At 39.0% G+C, this 15,910-nt stretch overlaps 1 protein-coding gene across 1 annotated transcript in view; it reads left to right on the forward strand.

Moving 5' to 3' along the window:
- PPP1R1C (protein phosphatase 1 regulatory inhibitor subunit 1C) overlaps nt 1-15,910 on the forward strand; it is a 52,854-nt gene that overhangs the window by 20,217 nt on the left and 16,727 nt on the right. The window contains 2 exon segments of the mRNA XM_009555636.2: nt 2,639-2,676; nt 4,589-4,649. Coding sequence (XP_009553931.2) covers nt 2,639-2,676; nt 4,589-4,649 — 99 coding nt within the window.

A 15,910-nucleotide genomic window follows, 5' to 3' on the forward strand; every position in this document is an offset into this window, starting at 1 on the left:
ATACAAGCAATTCTATCTTCTTTCTGTGTCTTCCTTTTCTTCTGTTTTTAGTTCCTCCTCTACAGAAAGAGGTTTTGTTTATTTTCTGCTGTCTGCCTCAGTCCATGGTGCTCAGAGATCTCAGCTTCTCTTGCTCCCATTCCTTGTCACCTGCCCTTAAAAATTCATATTCTCCATTGTGTCTTTTCTATAAAAATGCCTGTAAAAAAAAAGTATGCAGTGGCCTTTCTGTCCTCAAAAATTAATGCGTGACAAAAGGTACCATTGACCAAACTGCATCTCCATCCAGTTCTACTGTTCCCTTCATCTCACAGCTCAGTTGAAACACTTCATGTCCTCAAGTTTGTCTCTTTTTCTCCTTTAGGTTTATTTCTGATGTGTGTTTACTGGATTTGAAAACTGTGGTTTGTGTGATTTTAGAAGTCATTCTTACATTTCCGCATTGTCAGATGCTATTCATTGGCACTATTTGTCTTGTGGATGTGAATGGTTTCTCAAACTCCATATAGGACCAGTTCTTGTTCCCAAAGTTGTCTGCCATATACAAGCTGCTGGGTGAAAGGCTGGAAATGTTCTGATTCTGGTAGCTTTAATGATACCCAATTGAAAACAGTAATTGTACAAGCTGAAAGGGTTAGATTTGTGGACATCCTTAGGTAAAATTTCTTTAGTGCAAAAGAGGCGAAGCGTTGGAACAGGCAGCCCAGAGAAGTGGTGGAGTCTTCATCAAGTCAAAAAACACATAGATGTGTCACTTCAGGACATGGTTTAGTAGGCATGGTGACATTGGGATGACGGTTGAACTTGTTGAACTTATTGATCTTAGAGGTCTTTTCCAACCTTAGTGGTTCTGTGACTCTATGAACAAGGGCTAAAATCCAACAAAGATGCTGGCTGAAGTTTTTGCTCCTTATGCAAGCCTAAGCTTGGGTTTACAATACATATCTTGAATCTGTGCACATTTAGAGTTTCAGGAAGGAATGGGAAATAGCTTCCTTGTCATTGTTCTCTGTTGAAAGTTCCTGATTTATTCAAATTTCAGCCTCCAACCTAAATCCAAGATCCTGAGCTAAAAAAAAAAATAATAATAAAAGCTAGCATTGAATTGTTGAAGTCTGTGGTATACAGCTAATAAGAAAGATTACAAGCACATAAATAATCACCCATTTAGCCAGCTGAACTTTGTACTACAAAGTGTTTTACAAAGAAGAATAGACACTGCTGTACTTAAATAGGAACTGCTACAGTTATTTACAGGTAGGGAAGTCGAGAAAGACATTAGTCACCTTACCAAAGTTCATATAAATGTCAAAGGCAGGAACTGGCCTCCTGATTGTCCTGTCTAGTTCTATATCTGTGGGACGATGCTTTAGTAATCAGCACAGCTTACAACCACACTTTTTAACCTTGACTGTAAGTCATTCGCATGTCTTTCATATAAAGGTAATGGAAAATACATGAATTGAAAACTCCAATAAGTCAATTCATGTTTGTAAGACGCACAGATACAAAGGTAAAGAATACAATAGAAAATGCAGTCGGTCTGCCTGGACTGGCTCTTCCCCTCACACACAGCACACAACAAGCAGCCAAAGTTTAGAGAATAAGTTAGATGAAATGATATGGCCTAGATCTAATTCTTCCCTCAAACCTACATTTACAGATCTGCCACACCTCGGTGGAAATTGCAGTGATATCTGCAAATGGAAAATTTTAGAAAGGGCGTTGGTACAGCGAAAGATTGATAGCTCTGTTCTTAATGGTGTTTTATTTCAGAGCTCCAGACTACTGTACTTCAAATGTTCCATGTAGTCTTTGTCAAATATTTGGGAAATCATCATCAAGAGACCATCACGTTCTGACCATCAAGACAGCAGTAGAAACGTAATTTATAAGATCTTTGACCCTCCTCTGCTTCATACAATTTTATTTAGTTGTTCAAACAGGTTCTCAGTGGTGCTTGTTTTCATTGGAAATCTCTAGTAGTGACCATTTCTGCTGTGCCTGTAGTCCAAAGCAAATTAAGGCAACAAAACCAAAAAGCATCAGGAAAAAATTTACCATCATTTCCGACACTACACCAGTAATATAATGAAATTTTAAGATTAGCTATTAGATTTTGTTAAGCTTTGGATTGCTAATTTTACTATTACTGCTAGGTCCTCTGCAGTACCAGTATTGGAATATTAATAATTTAACTGAGGCTAGGTTATTATTGATTGTTATTTGAGTCCAGTAGAGCCCTTTGTGAGTTTGCTGCACAGTGTTTGGCAACCAAACCTTTTCCCAGCATACAAGAAAGTGCAGTGCCTGGGCAGAGCAGCCACATATCCCGACAGACACCAGTGAGCTCAGAGCCCTGCTGGGACCCTGGCCAAAGGACATGCTACTAAAGAGTTTCATCACTTGCTGTTAATTTACAGACAAAGAATGGGAGTTAAGTGCTTTAGATGTAGCCCTTATGCCTAAATGCTAATCAGGGCCTCGCGTTTTCTGAGACAAGAAAAGAGAAAGAAAAGCTGTAAATCAGAAGGGTAATGTATTTATAATATTGATGCAGGGCTTGGGGCAGAACTGACAGGGTTAGCTTTGAGAAATACTTTTGTACTAACTTTTTCCATATCTTTTCTTCCACTAGGAAAAGATGAGAAAAGAACAAATATCTCACAGGCAGAGGTAAGAGATCTTCAAAAAAAAAAAAAAAAAACACCCCCAATTTATTGTTAAAATAGATACGTGGTTGAAAGTCCTTTGAAACTCACTAATTCTTCCTAGTTAATATTTTATTTGCATTGTCAAGCCATCATCCGTAACGCAGCCTTTTAACAGGACCATCACTTTCAAACCAGGGCTATGTAAAGCTGTGTTGTGTCTCCTGCTGGCTTCTCCTTGTAGCAGGAAACTGGGTAAGGCAAGTTTCCCCTCTGCCTTGCTGCCATGCCCTAGCAAATCTGCCCATGATGCTCCTGCCAGGTCACCTCATCCAGCATTGTTTTGGGTCTGCAGATCACTGCTGGTCTACAAAAGCATTGCAAACTCCTCTCTTCCCGTCATTTGCCAAGCCCACAGCAGGCAGTCTGTTGATGTTGTCTGCAGAGAAGTTAAAAGTTGGCTTCTCCGATCTCATTTACTAACCTTCCCTTGCATAGCTCCTGCAATTCCCCCATCTCTTTCTCCTTCAGCCATTGCTCAGAGAAGCACGCAGCTCTTTAAATAGCAGTAGGAGGTATCGATTGGTTCAAATTTGGACTCAACTACAGACATAAAGATTTACTGGGGTGAGGATAGACAACCTATCTCACCGTGTGTACATAAATAGCTTTGTCTTTCAAAAGAAGATGATATTTTATTTATAAATGTTATGATTTCATCCATTGAGATAAAGCAAGGTAATAGGACTGGCCATACTTGTGTGAAAATAGTTTTCCTAAGACCAGTCTCAAATATGCCTTGAAGAAATAGATCTGATTATAATTCACAGAGTGTATACCTGTTAAAGCACTCAGAGAAAACAGCGTTTTTAGCAAATATTTGGGAAAAAGTAACATAGTTATGACAAAATAAAATTAGAAATTGATTAGATGAGAAAAAATAAAGCTTGCCTACTCACAACTTTTTTTAACCTTCTTAGGAACATGATATTATGCTTATGTCTTCAAAAGCTGGCTATATATGTGACCTTATGGAGTTTTACTACCTTTTGTATATGAACATATTTCCTGTTGGTATAGTATGAATACCAGTTTAATGTTTTCCTTTTGCAAAAGTTGCTCTGCTTTAGCCCTATTCCAGTTAGATTTTTGCTATCTATACATCCGTATAATCATGTTGCTCTTTCTCTATGTGTAATTTTACTACCATCATTTTGGAATAATTTATGTTTGTTCATAGACGTGATTTTTTGAGCCACAAAAAGTTTGCTGTGTCTAAATATATCACTTAAATCAGTCCCAGTTAAAGGTTGAGTGATCGGTTGCTGAAACTATTATTTTAGGAGCAATAGAACACATTGAAAAAAGCTCAGGGAAAGGGATCTTCCATTTCTTTATGTAAAAAATTATATATTAATTAATTCAGTACTACCTTACCTATACATCTAATAATTCATTACTCTGTATTTCACTGGGGTATTGGTTAATGTAAATCTTGCAACTGTCTAATACATGTAATATATCTAATATATCTAATATATCTAATATATGTAAACATATATTTGCCCAGTGAGAATCAGTTACATAGACTGTTAAAAGCACAGGCTATCTTAATATTATTCTTAACTATTGGTTTAGAGTCAAGGGTAATTTTCAGAAGTATTGGGTCTGTTTTGCCTGGGAGCCATAAAGGTTGTCCATTAAACACATATTTTGTCTACCTAATCTCAGTTTTCCCTGTGCTCATGAAACCCAGGGAACTGACATCAGAGTTATACATTTTTTTAGAAAGTTTAGAGGTTTCTTAGAAACTTCTCAGACTGCTGTGTGCACCCTCTGAAAGCAGCTGTGGAACAAGACCCAGAGCTGTCCTGATAGAAACCTCTCCCAGTGCCAATATCTCTTACTGCCTCTCTCTGTGTTTTGTCCTTCCCCAGTCCCAGAGCGCCTCTCCCAAGCAAAGGAAGCAGAGTGTCTTCACCCCACCTGCCCTCAAAGGTACTGTGAAGGTACTGTCTCTCTCCCCTTGTGCTGTGGCTTTGTGTCTTTTCCTGCCTAGGAAACTGTGGGGACTGAGCAATGGCTCTCTGCCTGTGAGCTGTGCAACTGCTAAAGGTTCACGTTTAGCCATTAATTTTTTCATGTTTTGAAGTGACTTCCTGGCATTGACCGTCTGCCTGACACTGACTGTATTTATCCTCACCACAGAATCTTGCAGCGGTGGCAAATTTATTTTTTAAAAGAAAGCTTCTATTTCTGCAACCCCTTGATGCTTTTGTTAGTTTGAGATAATTCCATCCCAAACATTCAAGAGAACTCCTGGGATACCTAAGTTTTATGAGTACTGGCCCCATACATCTTGCTGTTTCTTATTTAAACCACTCCTGTACACACTGCTTCCCTTTCCAGGCAGCTGTGAAGAGGAGAACAGCCAAAATTAGGAGCTGGGTATCTTGCCATAGAAGCACAAAGAATTTCTTTTGAAGAAAGTGGAAATGAGAAATTTTGGTAAATGTTTAATGGCTTAGGTGCTTTTCAGGAATGAACATAAAAGCAGCAGGAAAATTACCTGGGATCTGAACAGCAGTATTTAGATCTTTTTTCTCAAATTATTCCGAACAGTTTGACTTGATGAGACTTGCAGTGAAGCAAGATCTGTAGTGATTCACCAGGTTCAGCCTGACACTTGTCAGTGCACATCATTTTCTAACTGCAGACCCAAGGCTATCCTGCCAAGTTCTCATCTGATAGGTAATGAATATCCTCAATTTCCATTCCTTCTGCTTAACACAATTTATTACCTGGCAAAAAGGTAGGATATCTGATTCGTTGTGTCAAACACTGCTGCTATCATTAGGTAATTTACTATATCAGCCAGTTCTACATATCTCATGCAGTACCTTCAGTTCCCTACCGCTCCCCAGGGCACAACAGTTGAAACATCACTCAGGTGCTGTACAAGATTTGCCAGCTGTCAAACTGGGCTAAAGTTTGTGTGCTGCATAATAGAAATAATCATATGATAGTGAATTATAATAATTTGTGGAAGAAAGAAGTTTTACATGGTAGTAACACCTATTGATCTCACTGTTGTACTATTCTGCTGTACAAGTCTGAACTAAACACTGTGCAAATGAAGTGCTCTATGGAACACGTCCTTAAATCTTCTCCCAAGGACTGCAGCCTACTCAGTGTTACTCTTAATATCCTGCTGAGACCTGGCATAGTCTACTTCTACATCAATCTAATTCCCAGGAACAGTAGGAAGGTATGTGATTCAAGGTAGCTCAAAACTAACCTGAAAAATATTGTAAGCAGAAGAAAGCAAAGCACAAAATGCCTCACCTTGACACCTTAACTCCCTAAACTATGCAGTATTCCCAGATACACGGTTAGGCACTTGGAAGTTGATAACCCTTCCTGTAAGCAGACTGGATTACTGCAGATTTACCATACTGTAACTACCATAAAGGCTATCCTTTTAATTTAAAAATGACATGAATAAGAACATTCATTATTTGTTCCACTTCATTGTTATGAAAACATGAATATTATTTTGTTTAGATTAAGAGATTAGTAGTGAAATACACAATGCTATGAAAGCATTACTGAGAAACAGAGGGTTTGTAATGATTTCAATTTTTTAGTTTTGTAGCAGTTGAAGATAGTGATATTCAGCAATATTTTCAGAAAAACAGGTTTCAGAACTGCGTGCTATTCCCAGATTTTTGCATATGTTTATTTCCTGAGGGCTATCTCTGCCTCAGTATATCCACGATATACAGTACAGAACGAGATTCTGCATGCTGACTCTCTCCTTAACACTTTCTTTGGCTACTCTGTATCTGCCAGGGCTGTTATTAATGGAAGGTGGGATAGACTGTTATCTGGTACCTTACATTTAAAGACAGGGTTGATAAATATCCATAAAACAGAACTCATAGTGGAAAAGAGCGACAAACATTTTCATTTGTTAGTTTTTCTGGTATTTTAGTAGCTCTTAGTTGCTCTGAACTTAAAGTTCCCAGAAATAAGCCAAGCTCACAGATGGGTGCAGAGCCTGGAATCGGAGACAGCAGCCACGTGCGGCGAGCTGTGGGAGAGACAAGGGGCCATGGCACAAGCTTTATGCTATGCCTGCAGCAGGGAGGTGGTCAAGAAACTATGGGGAGAGTCATACATCAGCCTTACTCCAAATCTCCACGTAACTCTTGAGATTATTATTTCTTCTTTGAACTGAAAATATTTTTGCTGCACTTCTTGCAAGTTCCTTGAAATAATTACAAAACTGTGTGAGAGAAATGTTACTGGTTTCATCAATTCGTGTCTAAGCAAAAGAGAGATAAAACAAGAGAAAATAAACCTGCATGTTCTGAATACAAACAAAATAGGAAATTGTTAAAGTGATGAGAAGGAGCAGAAGCTACATCAGACAATAGTGGTGATCAATTACAGTACCAGGCATGTTACATGGAATATGCAAATACATGAAAATATAGGAAATAAATGAAAAGGTACTACTACCAAGGTTCTACACGTCATAGCAAATACATGGAGATCAGTTTCTTAGCTAAATGTGGGCATATTTTTCCCCTCTGCCATAGCAGTCACATAAACTGAAAGATAGTGTTGTTATCTGCCTAGGATCATCCCAAATACTTTGGTTCTATCCTTACCACAGTTTGCTCTGGCTTGAGGCAGGTCTATAGTTGCTGCCGCAAGCTGTAGCAAACCCATGTGTCTGCAGAGACAGTGCCATGTTATGGTGCAACAAGCATGTACTTATTGCTATATATTTGTGTGTACTTTGGCTCCTGCTTTTGCTTTCCTAAATGCAAATGCATCAGAGTCCCTACAGGCACAGCAAGTAGCTGACTCATCTCAGAGCATTGTTCTTTTTACTGGAATACAGTGTGCTGAAAAAATCAATGTGAAAACTATTGATTTAAGCAGTAATCTCGAGAATTAATCAGACAGTGAACCAGATAACAGCTCAGTGCATTGTTCTTGTTAGTATTATATTACCAAACCTAATGGATGTCGTTTTGCTTTCAAAATATTTCTTTCTCTAACCCTGCCACACTAGTCTTTGATAATTCCACAGTCTTAGGTAGCATGCAATATTGGCAAAAGTATCTGAAGACTGCATCAAATTAACCCATCATATTTTCAGTATCCCATCATATTTCAGTTGTATATTTTCATATATACATTGTAGACATTCATATTTATATATTTTATCTATATTATAGAATCACAGATTCTATAATAGAATTCTATTCATAGAATAATTAGGGTTCTATTCTATAATAGAATTCTATTCATAGAATAATTAGGCTTGGAAGGGACTTTAAAGATCATCTAGTTCCAACCCCCTTGCCACGGGCAGGGACATCCCACTACACCAGGCTGACCAAGGCCACATCCAACCTGGCCTTGAACACCTATGAGAGAATATAAATTATACATATTTATATAAATAAAAATATGTATCTTTACCTATTGTCACACTTTTTTCTGGGTATAGCAGCAGTCTTAACTGAGGATTCATCACCTCATCTCCCCTGTTTTATGTCACTTTTTTTCTTTTGTTATTCTCGGACTTTCATGTATGAACTTTACATTCTGTCACCCCTCGTAGCTTCTAAAACTCTGAAATGCTTATCTTGAATATCCTTTATTTTCTTTCATTTTAAGCTCTTCTTTATGTATGGATGTTGGCTTGAACCCGTCTATGAAAACCACCATAAAAAAAAAAGCAAAGGAAATTTTCTGCATTTGAAGAGTCACTGGTTTACCTAAGAACATCTTTTCCAGTCAATTTTCATTGCATAAGGCCTGTTTCTCTTATTTACTAATCTGCTTCCTGTTCTGTGTGACAAAACCAGTAAGATTCCTTCAGTCCTTTCCCTCTGTATCAAAGTAGACATACAACTGTTACAGTGCAAACATCCATCCGCCCATCCATCCAAAAATAGCCTCTTTAGAGGTATCTTCATTATTCTGGTCAGTCTGTTAGAGGAACCACTGGAACTCTTGTTGGATTCTCACCCTTTTCCCCTCACACTCACCAGAGAAATCTAAAATGAGACAATAGCCCTCCCAGGTAGAGAGAGACCAAAGGGAAAGCAGCTCAGACTGCCAAGGCAGAGGCAGATTGCACTTAACCCGGGTAATGGTACTTCCTTGGCATCCCATTATCACTTGAAAATCAAAAGAACACATTTGAGTCCCACATCTGCAATTGCAACTTTCCATCCCAACACATACTTTGTATTAAGGCGGGTTTCTTTTTACCTACATAGTGACATTGCGTTTGACATCTCAGCTCACCCTTGAAAGGAAATACAAACTAAAGTAAGAGGAAGTGAGCTTTACAAAGATGAACAGAAGAGAGCCTGAGCTGCTCCCAAACCTGCATTTCTCCCTAGAGCTCCTAAGTCCCCACATTATCTGGCAGCTATTGCTGTTAATGCTAGCAGCCATTTAAATACTATCAAAGTCTCCCTCTATGAAGGAAGAGCACATTCCCGAGTGGTTTGAGGTTTTCGTTACCAGTGAGTCTACTAGTGTGGGTGTGCTAGAGGTCAGGGAAATAGGAAACTTTCCCTCATCCTAGTTCACCCTGCAGAAGGCTATATAGATCAGCATCAAGATCCTACTAATTTCAGTGGGCTTTAAAGAAAGTTCTTGCTTCTTTCTATGTCTGCTTAACCACCTTTTCAATTAGCTGCCATCGAACAATAATTAAAGTCTTTCCCCACAGAGGTGAAAGGTACCTTTACTGTTTTCCCTCTCAGTCTTTTGGGAAATACATCCTTTAAATTCTCCTCTTAATGTATTTTTCTTTGCACTGAAACAAAGACTTTTTCTTGAGATAGACCCAGATACAACATTTGAAACGGGATTAAATCTGAGTTGTTAGAAATCTAAAGGATGTTCAAAGACATGATTTTGGTTTGACTCAAAACAACCAGGACTCGCTGCTTGTCCCCAAAGTGTTCAGACACAGGGAATTGATACATGCATAATGCTAGCAGTTACAATGATGGTTGATATTAAATGAGCTTTTCCTAGCTTCTGCCATGAATTTCAGATTCTCAGCTTGTTTAGTGCCTGCTTGTTCTTTTCTTCAAAGGAAACAACAGGCAGAATAAATTATTAAGATCATGATGTCCCTCCTGAAATATGTAATTTATTAGAAGCAATTAGTACAGTATGTGGCCCTCATCCAAATTTGTAACCCCTTAGGCCAGCCTGATGATGTCTGATGCATCTCATTACTTTGTGACTGAAGGTTAACAAGGAACATGGATAGAGTCTGGAGACTTAAAGGATTATTGTTAGTGTGGTAAGCACTGAGTTTGGAGCCCATGAGAATCATCACAGAACAAAACGCTCAGGCTAAATTTACTTCAAGTGTCAGAGGAATGAAGTTTTTAAGTCCTAAGCAGTAACTACAGAAACTTGTATCATTTTACAGGCTGCCCTCTTAGAAGACAAACTCTGTGAAGAACTTCTAGTATTAGCTGAACACATCAGTTTAAGAACAGGAGACGTCATATTATACTAGAAAGAGAAATACTGTTTCTGTGTGATTTCTGCCTCATATACTGGCCTAAATTTAATTTTTAGGAAATGAATATTAGCCATCTCTTATAAAATTTTCAGAACAAAAAAATTCACCGGCTGGGGGCTGGTGCTCAGTCAGGCTTTTCTTATATGCTTAAGTCACTTTGGTTCAGGGTATCAATTTTCCCAATCTATGCAATGAAGTTGGTTTTTTTTTAACATGATTGTGCTGCACTGGAGCCGTAAGGCCAGAACAGAAGAAAGAGATGGCTTTCAACTGCAAGAAATACTGGGCAGACTGCTAGGGCTGCTTCACAAAAGCAGGTGCCATCCAGTAGCTGAAGCAATTCCATTTTTCATGGCCAAGTCCTCCTCTAATTCTTCAGCAGATCTGTGGTGTTCCTGCAGCAGCATCTTTTCATTTGCCCGGTGACACCCATTCTTCAATACATTTCTTTCAGGTAGAAGATCTATCTTGATATGTTTTTTTCTTGGATAACAGAAGGCAAAGCTCTGCTGCATTATTCTAGTGTACTGCTCTTGTTAGTTCATCCGTTGCTATATGACAAAGTGCCATCTATGCATTTGGTTTCATGAGTGGAAGTACCACAACTGCCTGTACCTCCTGAAACACTGGGAAAAGAAAATTCATGCTGCAGTCTTGTATCATTACTTTTTTTTCTTTTGCCAAAGGAGGCTATTAAAGAAAGGTGCAGCTTTGGTTTCAAAACTAGTTCTTTTCTTCATTTATATATCATTCCTACCAACATCTTAGTCAGACTGCACCTCAATGCAACCACAACACTTAGTGTAGTGTGGCCTTGAACAAATTTCCTGGCTATATCTGTTGCAAGTGCTACCTTCCAACGCTTTGTCTCTTTTTCTCACTCTCCCTTACCCTTCTCTCTCCTTCCTCAGACTTCTCCAGTAGTATGATGACAGTAAATACAATTTTAAAAAAATATAAATTAATATAATTAATTAGTGAATCACTGAGTTGGTGAATAGGATACATAAGATTGCTGCCATCTCAAGTTCAGTTGGCTGCCACCATTCTGCTACTGCCCAAAATGTTGGCAGATAGTGACATAGTCTGTATTTAATTTCTTACTATTGGAAGCTTTGAATATGTTTCGTTTCACACAGCTGGCAGCTTCTGCTTCAAAATGGCTCTGGCCTTGGCTGCAGTAAATATGTACCACGGTACACTAAGCTTGAGAGCTGTTCTACAGCAAAACTGGGATGTTTGTGTTATAACTTGTCATCTGCCACTATTACCTGGCATGTAAAAAATAAAAGATTGTGCCAAGCATTGATATGAGTCCCTATATCAAACCCACATGTGGTTTAAGGGCCTGGCCAACATGGACCAAAGTCTAGAGGAGTATTTCCATTGACTTTGTTTGGTTCAGAGTGAAGTTTGCATATCTGATAGCTCTTTCTAATCTTCATGCAGTGAATGTTACATTGGCCTCTTTTTAAGTGTATGACTTTATTTTTATGATAGAAGGGTAAACTTACAAATGGCTATGAAAAAGCATTTATGACTTGAAAAAAATTATTAAGCATTGTTGTACTAAATATAGGGCCATGTAAACATCATAGCAATTATTAATTTCTTCTATGCAGTAACAAATGACATTAAAAAGTCAACTTTTTAAGAGAGAACATAAAATATTATAGAAAGAGAATGTTGGAGACTTCATGCTTATCTTAAAATATTAAGTAGAAAGCCCAGGAAGGACAACATGTGTTGTTCTGGTTACTTTATGTTACAAGATGTATTTATAGTGATATTCCAAAGATTTTGGCAGTGTTTTGCTCTGAACTGAAACAGCTTTTGAAGAAAAAATAATATTTTTGTAGGAGAAGATATAAGGTTCTTATGAAGCCAGTTATTTGGCAGGGCATTCAATTTTATTTCCTGGCTTCAGCTGTGTGTTCTATGCTGGAGGTTAACAACCAAGCCACATGGTTGTCAGTAGGACTCCACTGAGTCCTACTGTAATAAATAATACTTACCTCTTTGTTTGATTTCAAACATTTAAGAACCTGAATTTGATCCCAAGCAGGATGATGGAATGAAGACCTAGATTACATATTGCTATTTGACATCTCCTGGGGTCCTGAACAGGAGCTGCAGGATCTTTTGTGCTGCAGGGCCAAGTTTATTTGTCACATCTGCACCCCTCCTCAGCTCGGTGCCACAAATCAGCAGTGTCGGGGAGAGCATGCTCCTCCTACAGCACTGCTGGTGGGTTTGCTATGTGGGGAGACAGTGGAAACTTGCTTGGTTTATATTGAGGTCTTCTGGAGATAGAGATCGCTACAGAATATAAATGCAGAGGCACATCTCTAAGTAATATTTTTCTAAAAAGCCTCCATTCTGTGCAGGGTTATGTCTCATTTAATTTGCCCTTAAAAGAAAAGACTTCCCTGCATATTTCTACAGTTCCCTTATATCTGTTAATGTCTCTTCTCCACAACGTCAGTTTTCATTTACAGAAATCTGCACCTGCAGAAGGCAAAGCTGTTCAAAGACAGTATGACAAACTACAGGCAAGCCCAAGACTGGTAGTGAATTTGTATAACATAAATTGCACCACCGTATAATGAGCAGTGTCTGATGCAGTAACAGCATCCCACAGTCTTCCAGCTAAAACTCCATCAGTTGTGCTGGTCCTTATGAACATATGTAAGTAGGTGCAGGCTCGCAGCCCATCAGCAGAGCTCCCACACCTTCACTCACTTCTTTTGGGATCAGGCCTGGGAAGTTTAAAAAATGTGACAGTTTGAGAGTGGCTCCTGCTATCAAGCTGCTCATCCAGGGGCAGGAGCTTGCCAGTAGTTATTTTACTTTCTACCATTGGGTTTCACTGTGACCTGAGTAAATGTCCAAGTAGTATGTCAGCTTTGTGATAGCCCCGTCTCTGAACAACACGGTGCTTATTTTTGCAGTTAGGCTAAAAGAAACCTTGCTTCTGATTCTTAGGGACCATCTGTGGTGGGTTTCTTGTGGTGGGGATGTTGTCTGCTTTTTTTATAATTTGATTTTTTTTTTCCTTTTGAAGTGAATGCCTATTAGTCTGAATTTATTGAAAAGCAAAAATTTTCTAAAGACAGCCATGTGGTTGTCCTCTCCTCCATAATTTCTCCCTTCCTTCTCCCCATGGGAGGCAACATTGCCCAGTTTAGCAGGAACACAGAGTTCCCAAAACCGACCACCAGAGCTTTGGCATGGAGACAAGAATATGAGCAGCCTAGAGATTTCAACCACATCCTTTCAGGCCCTCAGCTAGGACTGAACACTGGCATGAATTATGTGCGTGAATGTGACCAGAAAAACACAGGAAATATGGATCTGAAAAGGGATTAATTTTCCTGTGAGCTGCATGGGCCAGAAGGATGTTCTTTAAAAAGCTCTCATTTGGTGTAGCTGATAATATTTCTTGAAACAGTGTATTTTCAGCACTCACCCAACCTGTGAAGCAAAGTTATTCCATAAGTCTTCTATAGCCAGAGGAGATTATCAGTAGGCTCTGAGCAATCTACAGAATAACTAATTTTAAGAATACATTTAAAAGCACTGAGGAATCTAATGACCCCTCAGAAGCAGAAAAAAAAGTCTAAAATGCTTGCTGTGATTCTTTCAGCTTAAGGAGCACCTTTACTGCATAGGTTGCATATGCAACAAGAAGCATATGTAAACACGTGTCTGGCAAATCCTGGAAATGGTGCAAGTTCATGGTTACTCCTTGCAATGGATCTTTCCAGGTGACAAGGACACAGGACAAACCAGGGCTGCACCTGTACTTGGAAAGCAGCAGCAAACCCATGAACATCTACTCAGCATAGCCAGGACTGTGTTTAATTTAAGCTATTACACTCAAGAAAGATGTGACTCGTTGAATGGAGAAGAGTTGTAGGCAGTGAAAACTGGAGACATGGTCTGAACGACCTGGGCAGCAGAGCAAGTGGTCACCTGTATCCCAGAGTAAGGGCATACCCACAGGCTAGCTGTCCCCTTGAAAGACAAAGAGAGGCAGCAGGTTTCCTTTTCTTTCTGGAATGAGGAGAAATTATAAAAACTCAGCTTTCAATATCCTTGCAGTCCCCAAGAAAGCTGAGTTATTAAAAAAGTCAAAGGGATTTTTGGCATGCAAGCTCCCCCTGGTGACACATAGGTGGAGTTCTTTACCACCAGCTCTGGTGGGTTACTAAATACTTCTTTCTAAAGAAGCAGGTTGAAAATTTTTGGAACTAGGCAAGAAAGGTTATAAGAGAAGGAGAGGAATTATGTTAAAATCTGACTGAAATTTATAATGCCCAGCTAAAATCTGCTAGGTTAATACTACATTAAACCTGCATGCTACTGGTTTTACTCAAATCCCTGGAGAGATTATTACCTGTCTTTTCTTCAAACTCTTAGCAAGATGAAAAGTAAGAATAGTGTTAAAATTAATTTTTACATTTATGACTCTGATATGAATGTGCTTAAGCCTTTGTAGAAAAGTCTACCTTTTCTGTACTTTGTCTATATTTTCCACAATGAAATTGAGTAAACTATAGTAGTATTCTTGCTTGTACTTTCCAGAAAAATTGAGAGCAATATTTGTTTTGATTCTCTGACTGTTAATCTGAGTGCCAGATAGTGTGCTTCCACTGTGTAATTACATTCTGTTTGTACTCGATGCTGGCTCTGGGGTATTCTGGTGCCTCAGGCAAACCAGAAGAGGTAGGTTTCTCACAAGCTCAAGTCACTCACACAATAAAGAGCCACTAAAGATTTTGCCCCTGATGTTTTGCTGCCCATGGCAGCTGCAAAGTTGGACCAGTTGTATTTACTGTAATTCAAACAGTTTGCAGTGACTCTATTTTATGTTGAATAACTGATTTCTTAATACCGAGTTTTAATTTGCCAGCAAACAAAAAGCATAAGAATGTCATAGGTTTTCAGCTGTCAATAAATTTACTTAGTTAAAATGAAAAAAAATTCAAATTCAAAATATTACTAACATTGTCAAAATAAACTTTTCACTGTTTTCATCTTCTCTTTCCCAAAAGATCAGTGTAGACCCCTGATCTCAGGTCCCAGACCCCTTCTGATATCTAAGTTAGGACTTTCCTGCATTTACTCATTTCCAGAGAAACACCCTGGTTCTGCATAAGCATTTCATACTAAATTGTTCTATATTTCTTTTAGGGGTGGGAAAACCCACCTGTATTATTTTGCAAAAACATCACAAATCACCATGTTTTCTTTGTCTCCCTTGATTCAAGGGATTTGTACCCTTACTCTGTGAAAACTGGTCTTTGCAAAGTGATGCTGTCACGTGTCTCTTGTTGAAGCAGTTATGGAGAACCGTTTTCCACCAGGTGTTTCTTATTTGGTGTTGTCTGGGAAAGGATCACTTTGTTTTCCCGGATGCCGGGGGGCAGATGTCCCCCTTCTCACTTGCCAACTGACCAGCAAGTGTGAGTGAGCACAGTTCAGCCCTTGGTTAAGATTAACCGAAGTAGCAGCTTTGTCCCCTTCCTGACGGCTGCAGCGGTGAGACTTAACACTTGCCAGCCATCTCTTAGTTGTCAAAGGCATTGTCCTGCATCTGGGTGGACTTCCCAGCAGAAGCCCTGGCTAGTGGGCTTTCTGGCACCGCTGATTCAATACTGATTCCTTGCTGGTTTGC

The sequence above is a fragment of the Cuculus canorus genome, chromosome 6 (assembly GCF_017976375.1).
Source record: "Cuculus canorus isolate bCucCan1 chromosome 6, bCucCan1.pri, whole genome shotgun sequence".
NCBI lineage: Eukaryota > Metazoa > Chordata > Aves > Cuculiformes > Cuculidae > Cuculus > Cuculus canorus.